We start from the raw sequence: 12714 nt of genomic DNA, 5'->3' as shown, positions 1-12714 counted from the left end.
AGACCTGAACAGACATTTCTCTAAAGAAGATATACAGATGGCCAACAAGCACATGAAAAAATACCCAACATCACTGATTTCTAAAGAAATGCAAATCAAAACTACTATGAGATACCACCCCACACCAGTCAGAATGGCCACCATTAATAAGCCCACAAATAACAAATGCTGGAGAGGGTGTGGAGAAAGGGAAACCCTCCTACACCATTGGTGGAAATGTAAATTGGTACCACCACTATGGAAAACAGTATGGAGGTACCTCGGAAAACTAAATATAGAACTACCATATGACCCAGCAATCCCACTCTTGGGTGTATATCTAGACAAAACTTTCCCTGAAAAAGACACATGCACCCATATGTTCACTGCAGCACTATTCACAATAGTCAAGAGATGGAAATAATCCAATAATCTGTCAGTGGACACTTAGGTTAAGAAGATGTGGTATATATACACAATGAAATACTACTCAGCCATAAAAAAGAACAAAAATAATGCCATTTGCAGCAACATGGATGGAACTAGATCTTGTACTAAATAAAGTAAGTCAGAAAGAGAAAGACAAATACCATATGATATCACTCATATCTGGAATCTAATATACAGTACAAATAAACTTTTCTACAGAAAAGAAACTCATGGACTTGGAAAACAAACTTGTGGTTGCCAAGGGGGAGGGGAAGGGAGTGGGATCTGGGGTTAATAGATGCAAACTATTGCCTTTGTAATGGATAAGCAATGAGATCCTGCTGTATAGCACTGGGAACTGTATCTAGTCACTTATGATGATGCATGATGGAAGAAAATGTGAGAAAAACAATGTATATGTGTATGTGTGACTGGGTCACTTTGCTGAACAGTAGAAAATTGACAGAACACTGTAAACCAGCTATAACGGAAAAAAATAAAAATCATTAAAAAAAAAAAAAAGAACCTAACTGCAGCAGCTCAGGTTGCTGCGGAGGCGTGAGTTTGATCCCTGGCCTGGTACAGTGGGTTAAAAGATCTGGCATTGCTGCAATGCAGGGTAGGTCAAAGCTGTGGCTCAGATTCAATCCCTGGTCCAGGAACTTCCATATGTCTTGGGGGTGGCCATAAAAAAAATAAAATAAAATAAAAATAAAGTCTTAATAAAACAAATACCTATTTAATTGGCCCAGGTAAAGCAATGACAATGTTTTCCCCAAATGTTCCATATAATTCACTTTTAATGCCCTCCCAGTGCAATGTTCTAGTAATCTAGCAAAACTACCATTTCTAATTTGGATCTAAATATACAACCACATCAGAACAAACCAAACAAGAGTATACTGACAACCCTAAAAATTAAAATTATGACCAAGCTTCCTCAACATGATAAAGGAAATCAATGAAACCCACAACTAACATCTATTTCATGGTGAAAGACTAAAGGCTTTCCCTTTCAATCAGCAATAAGACAAGGATGTCTGTTACTTCTTTTCTACATTCTACTGGACAGTCTAGTCAGGGCAATTAGACAAGGGAGGAAAAAACAAAACAAAACAAAAAAAACACCCTGGCTGGAAAGACATAAAAAATATTTGTTTTCAAACAACATGGTCTTACGTAGAGAAAAATCTTAAGGAACCTCTGAAAACCTATTAGGATAAAAGAGTCTAATAAGATTGCAAGGTATAAGACAATCTGAAAATCAAATTAAGACAATTTCAATTACAAATAGCTTCCCACTCGCCCCAAAAGCAAACAAAAAACAAATAAAATGCATAGGAATAAACTTAACAGAAGTAGTACAAGACTTATTCGTCCACTAGCCTGGGAACTTCCATGGCAAGTGTGGCCATATACAATAAAACAAAACCAAAAAAATCGCTTATTACAAAGATACCATAATCAAGACTGTGTGGTACTGACATATGGATAGACATACATATCAATGGAGTAACAGTCAATCTGTAGCAGAAAATGGAGTCACCCGATTTTTGAGAAAGGTGCCAGGACAATAAAGAAGTCTTAAGTGGTGTCGATACAACTTGATATCCAAATGTAAAAGAAGTTGGATCCCTCCCACACACCATGTACAAAATTTTGGTGACACTAAATTATGTAACAACTTCTTAGATGTGACACCAAAAGCATAAGCAATGAAAGAAAGAAAAAAATGGGACAATCAAAATTTAAAACTTTTATGCAACAGAGGACACCATCAAGTAAAAAAGAAACCTACAGAATGGGGAAAAATGTTTGCAAACCCTATCTGAAAAGCCACGACACATAAAGAACTCTTACAACCCAATTAAAATGATCAGCCGATTTAAAAAGGAACTTCTCAAAGATGACATACTAGTGGAAAATACGCACATGGAAAGATGTTCAACATCATCAGGAAATCAGGTAAGTATAAATTAAAGTCTGAATGAGGTACTACTTCATGGCGAAAAAGACTCCCCCGCCTTTTTCAGCTGCACCAAGGCATATGGAAGTTCCCAGGCCAGGATCGAGTCTGAGCCACAGCCTCGGCAACGCCAGATCCTCAACCCACTGCGGCAGGCTGGCAATACCACAGACAAGCTGGATCATTAACTCACTGCACAACAGTGGGAACTCCCATGGCTAAAATTAAAAAAGACAAATGATGAGGATGTGAAGAAAGCACAATCTACATACGTTGCTAGTGGAAATGTAAAGTGCTGCAATCACTTTGGGAAACAGTCAGGAAGTCACTCAAAATGTTAAACATAGAGTCATAACAAGTCCCACAATTCCATGCCTAGGTATATATACCTAAGAGAGTGAAAGCCTACGTTCACAGGAAAATTGTACAAGAGGAAAACAACCCAAATATCCACAAGCTGATGAATGAATAAAATGTAGCACATCTAAACAATGGAGAATTATTGTACCATAAAGAAGAATACAGTATACACATGAATGAAGTATGACATATGCTACAACATAGATAAGTACTGAAAACAATACATTAAGTGAAAGAAGCCAGTCTCAAAAGGCCAGCTATTCTTATATTGTATGACTGATTCCGTTTATATGCCATGTCCAGAACAGACAAATCCCTAAAAAAAAAAATAAATTGTGGTTGCCAAGGACTGGGAAAAGGAGGGCAGGGGAAGTAATTACTAATGGGTACATGGTTTCTTTTTTTAGAGGATAAAGATGTTCTGAAATTAGTTGATAATCATTGCACAACTCTGACTATATTAAAAACCACTTAATCACACACTTTAAAGGAGAGAATGTTATGGCATGTGAATTACATCTCATTGTAGCTGCTTTTAAAAAATTGTGAACTGAGCCACCAACAAATTGAAATATGACAAATACACTTATGTGTACATTTACTAAGTATACTGTATATTCTCTACCAAATTAACTGCAGATGAAGACAGAAGCAACAAACCACAAGAAGTATGTGAGAGTTTCAATTGTAAAATTTGAGTAACAGTACACAACTAAAGAGTGGCTGATGGGGAGTTCCCGCGGTGGCTCAGCAGAAACGAATCTGATTAGGAACCATGAGGTTGTGGGTTTGATCCCTGGCCTCGCTCAGTGGGTTAAGGATCCAGCGTTGCCCTGAGCTGTGGTGTAGGCTGCAGACGCGGCTCGGATCCTGCATTGCTGTGGCTATGGTGTAGGCCGGCAGCTGTAGCTCCGATGAGACCCCAGCCTGGCAACCTTCATATGTTGCAGGTGTAGCCCTAAAAAGCAAGAAAAAAAAAAAAGTGGCTGATGGTTAAAAACCAAGCACTATCAAGCTTATCACTGGATCTAGCACACGCTTAAAGCTTAGCTATTACTGAACTCACAAAGAGATTTCAAATTATCTGTTCTGCACACAAGTTGCACAATAAGCAGGTTCACATTTGCTAACCTATTCCACACTTCTGTGAAGCTGTAAGTTTCATTTATTACTGAGAGCTTGCTACATGCTCAGCAAGATTACAGCAGTCAATGTGACACAGCTGTACCCTTAGGGTGCTCATTGACAACAACGTTTAATAAAAATTTTCATATCTATCTAAAACTAGATATCACTTCTGTTCAGCATCCCTCAGAATATTCAAGAAAGAGTAGTATTCAAGAACCCAACATCCAAGCACTGCATATGATGTTAGCAACTAGTATACAGTGGGGAAAGCAACAGAGGAAAAAACGGTTAATTATCAGGACCTGTCAGACACCTCACAAAGGTGAAGAAATAGGTGAAAGTGGGGAGTTCCCGTTGTGGTGGAGCGGAAACAATCTGAGTAGCATCCATGAGGATGAGGGTTTGATCCCTGGCCTCACTCAGTGCGTAGGGGATCCGGTGCTGCCATGAGCTATGGTGTAGGTCACAGACATAGCTTGGATCTGGCATTCCTGTGGCTGTGGTGTAGGCTGGCAGCTGTAGCCCGAATTCGACCCCTAGCCTGGGAACTTCCATGTGCCGTGGGTGTGGCCCTAAAAAAGGAAGAAAAAAGAAAGAAAGAAAGAAAAGAAATAGGTGACAGTGGAATGGGTTTATATTATTTGTACTGCTTAGAATACTTACTATGAGTATTAAGTATATTCATCTAAGGTGAGGGATTTAAACTTCTCTTTTATTTTTTTTTTTCCTTTTTACCCGCACTTGGCGGTTCCTTAGCCAGGGATCAAATCCGAGACACATCTGTGACCTTCACCACAGCTGTAGTAACGCTGGATCCTTAACCCACTGCGCTGGGCCAGGGATCCAACTGGCAATGCCAGAGATAAGCCAGATCATTAACTCACTGAATCACAGTAGAAACTCCTAAACTCATCTTTTAATGTGTTTTTTTGAATATTAAAAGAAAGGCAGTGGTTGCCAGGACCTAGAGGTAGGAGGTAAAGGAAAATTACTGTTCAGTGGAAAAAGTTTCAGTTTGGGAAGATGAAAAAGTTCTGTAGACACAGCGGCACAATGGTGTGAATGCACTTAATGCCACAGAACTATACCTTAAACATGGCTAAAGTGGGAGTTCCCTTGTGGTGCAGGGCCTAGGGACTTTCACACACAAAGGTTAAAATGGTAAGCTTTATGTTACGTATATTTTACCGTAACATCCACAAATAAAATAAGAAAGGGATACTACTTCTATGTCACACACGCTATGAATCAATCAATATCTGTCTTTGCTCAACTCTTAAATGAAACATATAAAACACTACATATAGGGAACGGAATTTCACACTGGGCCAGAGTAGTCAGGTAGGTCCAGATTATAACCAAAGCTTTGCCACTGTTAGAAGTGTGCATTCTCTTGTTAACTAGGTGGGTTAGAAATTTACTGAGATGGGGAGTTCCCCTCATGGCTCAGTAGAAACGAATGTGACTAGTATCCAAGAGGATGAAGGTTCGATCCCTGGCCTTGCTCAGTGGGTTAAGGATCCAACGTTGCTGTGAGCTGTGGTGGAGGCTGGCAGCTACAGTTCCAGTTCAACCCCAGCTTGGGAACCTCCATATGCTGAAGGTGTGGCCCTAAAAAGAAAAAATTTTTTTTTAAAAAACTAAGAACAACACAAAACAAAACCCTAAAAAAAAAAAAAAAAAAAGGAAAGAAATTTACTGAGATGGGAAAGGCCAGAGAGAAACAGAATCCAGAGGAAAAGAGAAACCAAAACCACTTCCACTGAAGAAAAGCTGGTCTTGCTTCACTTCTTCAAAAGGGAAGAGGAAGAGGATTCCTTGAGGGTCAAGCTTACATTTTTTCCTCTGATGCTGTAAACCACTGCCATCTACTGATGCAAACCAAGGATAAATGCTTTGGGGGTAATTTCTCTAAGTTTTCAAACAGATATAATACACTGAAATAGCCCAACTAGCATACCAATTCTTATAACATCTTTGAGAGGCTGAATGTATATTACCACTCCAAGCTGGAGAAATGGAAGCATACAAACAGAATCTAGTGCAATATTTAGGTGATCTGCAACCGCATGTACCACATAATACTTGTGCAAAGACAAACTATCCATCACCACCCAGTCAGCTAAACTAGAAATCCTGTCAGTATCTTTGATTCTACACCCTACTTACCCACCCCCATATCCATTTAGTTACCAAAACATGTTGTTTAACACCTAAATCTGAGGTTCACTTTTCAGATTATACATGGCCATAATTCCATGGCTAAAGGAGATTCAGAGTTAATATTTTGGTTTGAAATCTGGTAAAAACTTCTCATAAGTGCCCCCAGATGATTTTGATGTGCACCCTGCTTAAAAACCACCATTCAAGGAGTTCCTGTCATGGCTCAGTGGAAATGAATCTGACTAGCATCCCTGAGGACTCGGGCTCAATCCCTGGGCCCTCGCTCAGTGGGTTAAGGATCTGGCATTGCCCTGAACTATGGTGTAGGTTGCAGAAGTGGCTCGGATCTGGTGTTGCTGTTTCCGTGGTGTAGGCTGGCAACTACAGCTCCAATTGGACCCCTAGCCTGGGAACCTCCACATGCCGCGGGGGCAGCCCTAAAAAGACCCCCCCCCCTATTCATAAATTCACAATCTTTCCCTCATTATTCTTCCCCTCCCCCCATTATTATTATTATTACTTTTGGTCTCTGTTACTTTTGTTCACACTACTAAGCAAGCTCTTAGGTCACTTGCACAAACTTTGTAGTCCTAAGTAGTCAGTATGTTGGTATACAGGCAACACTACTCTTCTGGAAGAACAATGACAAAAATTAAGAATAAAAGAATACCTATCACACGGTAATTTACTTTCGGAGGCCAAAACTGCACAGCACAGGTCAAGAGATGCAGCTGAGTTCTCTTCATTAAAATGAGTAAGACAATAAAGACAAAGCACACCTTCCCCACAAGTCAGGGTAAGTATTACTATGAGACAATTCAAAAGAAAACAAGTATTCTGAGTTCAGGAGGGTATGAAAAACCATGATTTGAATAACCCAAAGTAATGATTCCCCAGCAACAAGATTAGACTTTTCTGACTGGCTCCAGGGGCATTCTAGACTGCCTGAAAACACTGGCAGGGAGGGTATGGACTTCTGCGAGGTTTGTGTAGAGCTCTGGCCTTGCAGTGGATTCCCTAACTTGTAAAGCCCAAGTAGAAACCCTAGGCCATATAAGTATTTTTAAATAGAGCTTTTAGTCATGAAATTACCCTTAACCATCAACTTACTTTCACAGTTGCAAGTTAGACTTAGTACTTGTGCCAACAGTCAAAACAGGAAAAACGAAGTAGCCACTAATTAGTATTCTAACAAACTGCTCACTACAACTGTCAGATTAAGTTCATTATTTCACTAGCACTAATATTCTACAACTACTATAGTAAAAGCAGTAAGTACAATAATTCAAAACACCTTGTTTAAAAAAAAGAAAAAAACACCATAACCACATGAAGAGAGGTGCCAAAATATTTAAAAATAATTTTACAGAAAACCTGATTTGTTTGGATGGCACTAATCTGTTAATACAATTGATTCATAAGAGCTTAACTTTTAAAACAATTATGAGCCTCGAGAAAAGGACTACATTCAGATATACAACCTAAAATAAAACAAAAATGACAAACTCAACTCACCAGCAATTTCTACAATATCACCAGGAACTATGTCTTTAGCTTTAATTCGTTGTACACTCTTCCTGTCCTGTCGATACACTTTGCCCATTTCAGGCTCATACTCCTTAAGGGCTTCGATGGCATTTTCTGCATTCCTTTCCTGTAAAGAAGAAAACAAAAGATAAAAGTAGTAAACACAGCCTGCCACTGCCAAGTATTTCCAGCCCTAGGAATCAAATTTTTAGAGTCTTAACCTAAACTTTAAGGGAAAAAAAAGATACAAGAGATTCTTATTAATGACATTTGTAGTAAATGATTCACATCTTAAGGCAGTAAACAAGAGACCTTTATGATTCTGTATTAAAAATGAAAAAAATAAGCACCCTAAGAAGGGTAAGGAGATAAAATCAGTGTAGAGAAGTAGTTACAGAACCTGCTGTCCCTAAGCACACTATACAACATGGCCCTCACCTTTAGCCAAATACATTCACAGCATTAAATCAATCCTGTCTCCCCCCAGGCTTTTCCACTCAACAGCTATGTGACTATGAATAACTTACACAACACACAGGTTTATACACAGAACCAGGACACTAACAGTACCTACCCTCGAGGGTTGTAAGTCACAAGCTATACGTAACTGCTTAGTCTGTTTTGGCAAATAGCAAATGCTTTGAGTGACGAATTAAGAAAATCAAGTTACGTCTCAAAAAATTCTAAATCTCTCTCCAGTGGAAAAGACTGGAATAGCTGGAAACACTGCCAGCCACATATCATTTTACCATAATATCATATATGAATGTGTCAAGACTTAGTCACACAGAATTTCTTTCCTAATTTCAAAATAAGATGTAGAATCTAAATGAGTCATATTAGAGGAGGAAAAAAAAGCTGAGGGAAAGTTCCTCTAGAGGGGAGGGGAAAAAAAGGAAAAGCTTGTGTTCAATTTATCTCCTCTCTTTTTTTTGGCCGCAGCTGCCACATATAGAAATTCCTGAGCCAGGCATCAATCTGAGCTATAGCTACAGTAACGCCCGATCCCTAACATGCTGTTCCACAGCAGTACTCCCTCCCATCTTCTCTCCTTTTAAAAAATAAGCAATTAGGAGTCAGAAGCAAGTCTACAAAGCACATGCCCAGATGAGGTTACTTAATGAACAAGGAAAATAATTATTTCTCTCATACTTTTTTCCTTCAATATAAGGGAAAAATTTAATTTAATCTTGGATGAAATTTCTGCTTAATGTTATGTGATCTCATTTCTCCCCTTGTTGTAAATAGTATGATCTGTTGTGAAAAGTCCCTAAACTTGCTTAAAAGAGCATTTAGATGACACAAAACTGAAAACTAATGGCATGTGTGTCACTTTTTTATGTATGCATCCCAGAAAAAGAATAGGAAACCTTAAAAATGACAAATTCACGACAAAGATAATTTTAATTCCACATCAGATCTGCTTCAAAAATGAGTATATCGGGGAGTTCCCGTCGTGGCTTAGTGGTTAATGAATCCGACTAGGAACCATGAGGTTGCGGGTTGGATCCCTGGCCTTGCTCAGTGGGTTAAGAATCTGGCGTTGCTGTGAGCTGTGGTGTAGGTTGCAGACTTGGCTCGGATCTGGTGTTGCTGTGGCTCTGGCGTAGGCCGGTGGCTACAGCTCTGATTCGACCCCTAGTCTGGGAACCTCCATATGCCATGGGAGCGGCCCAAGAAATGGTAAAAAGACAAAAAAAAAAAAAAAAAAAAAAGGAGTATATCGGAGTTCCCACTGTGGCTCAGCACTTACAAACCCGACTAGTATCCACAAGGGTGCGGATTTGATCCCTGGCGTCACCCAGTGGGTTAACGACGCAGTGTTGCCGTAGGTGCGGCATAGGTTGTAAACTTGGCTCGGATCTGTCATTGCTGTGGCAAAGGCTGGCAACTGTAGCTCCAATTTGACTCCTAGCCTGGGAACTTCCATATGCTGCTGGTGCAGCCCTAAAAAAAAGGGGATGAGTATATCTTCATTGCCTTGTAATAACAGGAATACCAGCATATCTACCTCTATTAATGTCACTGCTAAAAATGTCCTTCAGATTAAATTCAAATGTTACTGATATTGTACAAATTCTGAGTATTGCTGCTACTCAGTCAAATTTGAAACTACTTTCTTCTAAGAATTTCTTCTCCCTAAATCTATGACTTGTGGCCATTCTTTTTCTCCTTCTTTCAATTTAGTTTACCTAGCCTGATCAAGGTTAGGAAGATGTCCTATTACAGACGGCCAACAGGCACATGAAAAGATGCTCAATATCGCTAATTATTAGAGAAATGCAAATCCAAACTACAATGAGGTACCACCTTACACCAGTCAGAATGGTCATCATTAAAAAGTGTACAGGCATTCCTGTTATGGAGCAATGGGATCAGTGGTGTCTCTGGAGCACAAGGATGCGGGATTGATCCCCAGCCTGTCACAGCAGGTTAAGGATCCAGTGTTTCTGCAGCTGCAGCATAGATGGCAACTGTGGCTTGGATCTGACTCCTGGCCCAGAAACTCCATACGCTGCAGAGCCAAAAAAAAAAAAGGAAAAAAGGTCTACAAATAACAAATGCTGGAGAGGGTGTGGAGAAAAGGGAACCCTCCTACACTCTTGGTGAGAATGTAGATTGGTGCAGCCCTCATGGAGAACCTCAAAAAACTAAAATTAGAGCTACCATATGATCCAGCAATCCCACTCCTGGGCATATATCTGGACAAAACTGTAATTCGGAAAAAAAAAATAAATGCAGTGTGCGGAAGGGGGTGGGCAGTACGGGGCGGGATCACTAGGGAGATAGCAGGAAGGCTTGTGTGCCTGCCCCGGCCCAGGCCCTCAGCTCCCACACGGTGGGCCTAGCTCAGCCACAATCACGGTGATCCTCATCTTTAACAACGATGGAGGCCATGGCTCTCCAAGTTCTAGCAGCCCTACAGTGAAGATACACAGGAAATCATCAGGGAGACATTCCATTTGGAATGAGAGATGAATATGGTGTAATTTCCTCGAAGGAAGACTATTAATAGGAGGATCTGACAACAAACTGATTTATACACAATACGCAACATTATATTTTGTCTTTTGTGTGGATTCTTCAGAAAGTGAACTTGGCATTTTAGATCTAATTCAAGTATTTACGGAAATAGCACAGATAAGTGTTTTAAACAGGAGAAATCTAAGACTGGCTTAGCAGGCGCTCTAGCCTGTGCTGGATCAGCTGAGACTCCAAGAAATATTAACAATGGTGACATGAGTATAAAAGTGCCAAACTTGCCTTCTTTAAAAGTCAACTCCAAAAACAAAAACAAACCTAAACCCAAAAAACAAAACAAAAAACCACAACAAAAAAAAGGAGTTCCCATTGTGGCGCAGCGGAAATGAATCCAACGAGGAACCATGAGGTTGCAGGTTCGATCCCTGGCCTCTCTCAGTGAGTTAGGGATCAGGCGTTGCTGTGAGCTGTGGTGTAGGTCGCAGACTTGGTTCGGATCTGGTGTTGCTGTGGTTCTGGCATAGGCTGTCAGCAACAGCTCTGGACCCATAGCCTGGGAACCTCCATATGCCGCTGGTGCAGCCCTAAAAAGGACAAAAGACAAAAAAAAGAAAAAAAAGTCCACGGGGGGGGGAAATGTCATCTAAGTTTACCAAAAATAGAGAAGGAGAGTCTTTTGTTCTTTGACTTAAGTCAAGGTACTGTATAGAAGTTATGTAACATCTGTATGTGGTTCAACGTTGCTTTTCTTGCTCAATGGTTTTGAAGAAATTGAGCGGTTGCAGTGTGATTTTTTTCCCCTTTATTTACTTATTTATTTATTTTTTGTCTTTTTGCCTTTTCTAGGGCCGCTCCCACGGCATATGGAGGTTCCCAGGCTAGGGGTCCAATTGGAGCTGTAGCTGCCAGCCTACGCCAGAGCCACAGCAACGCTGGATCCGAGCCAGGTCTGCAACCTACACCATAGCTCACGGCAACGCCGGAACGTTAACCCACTGAGCAAGGGCAGGGATTGAACCGGCAACCTCAAGGTTCCTAGTCGGATTCGTTAACCACTGCGCCACGACAGGAACTCCTTTCCCTTTCTTTTCTAAAATGCATTCTTAGCACCACTTAAGGCATGCCTCTGTGTACTGGTACTAGGGTATTTCAAAAACTGTTCTAATTAAAGACTTTTCTTTAAATTATGTACAACCCAAACTGTTGGTGTTTTGGAGTTCCCTGATGGCTCAGCAGTTCAGGACTTGGCATTGTCACTGATGTGGTGCAGGTTATCCCTGGCCTGGGAACTTCTGCATGCCAGGGGCTCAGCCAAAACAACAACAAAAATGTTGATGTTTTGTATGGATTACAAGTACAGCATTCCTTAATTCTGCTATTCATCTCGACTGTTAAAGAACCAAGTATGTACGGCATGAAAACATTAAGACTCTTTTCTCTTAAATAAACTCCAAGGTAACGACCCCTAAAGCACCTGTCTGCCTGATACCTACTTTAGCAATAATTTTTTTTTCCCCAAAATTCCCTGACTCCACAAAGTAAATAAAAATGTATTTTATCACTGTCGAAAAAGAAAAATATACATGTACCCCTATGTTCATAGCAGCACTATTTATAACAGCCAAGACACGGAAGCAACTTAAGTGTCCAATAACAGATGAACAGATAAAGATGTAGTACATATATACAGTGGACTACCATTCAGCCATAAAGAACAAAATAATGCCATTTGCAGCAACATGGATGGACCTAGAGATTATCATACTAGATAAAGTCAGAAAGAGAAAGACAAATACCATGTGATACCACTTATATGTGGGATTTAGAATATGGTACAAATGAATTTATCCACAAAACAGAAACAGACTCCTAGACACAGAGAACAGACTTGAGGTTGCCAAGAGGGAGGGGTGGGAGAGAGATGGATTGAGAGTTTGGGATTAACAGATGTAAACTATTAAACATAGGCTGGATACAAATAAGGTCCTATTGTATAGCACAGAGAACAATATTCAATACCCTGCGATAAACCATAATGGAAAAGAATATGAAGAAGTATATATATGTATAACTGAATCACTTTTCTATACAGCAGAAATTAACACGACACTGTAAATCAACTACACTTCAAAAAAAAAAAAAAAAAAAAATGATGTCCCGGAGCACTGCATTTTGCTTCT

General features: G+C 40.0%; 1 protein-coding gene across 3 annotated transcripts in view; it reads right to left on the bottom strand.

The window, feature by feature from the left end:
- ATP2A2 (ATPase sarcoplasmic/endoplasmic reticulum Ca2+ transporting 2) overlaps positions 1–12714 on the bottom strand; it is a 70246-nt gene that overhangs the window by 44419 nt on the left and 13113 nt on the right. For all 3 annotated transcript variants that reach the window (XR_002338285.2, XM_021072075.2, NM_213865.1), the window contains 1 exon segment: positions 7541–7679. Coding sequence is in view for 2 of the 3 variants with exons in the window: in XM_021072075.2 (XP_020927734.1) it covers positions 7541–7679 (139 nt within the window). In the remaining variant the exon portion in view is untranslated.

Source organism: Sus scrofa, chromosome 14 (assembly GCF_054392235.1).
Source record: "Sus scrofa isolate SSC_HxYL_T2T_F1_AM1 chromosome 14, Sscrofa_HxYL_maternal_Yorkshire_Landrace_v2.0, whole genome shotgun sequence".
In the NCBI taxonomy this organism is placed as follows: domain Eukaryota; kingdom Metazoa; phylum Chordata; class Mammalia; order Artiodactyla; family Suidae; genus Sus; species Sus scrofa.
This window is presented reverse-complemented; position numbering and strand designations above follow the sequence as displayed.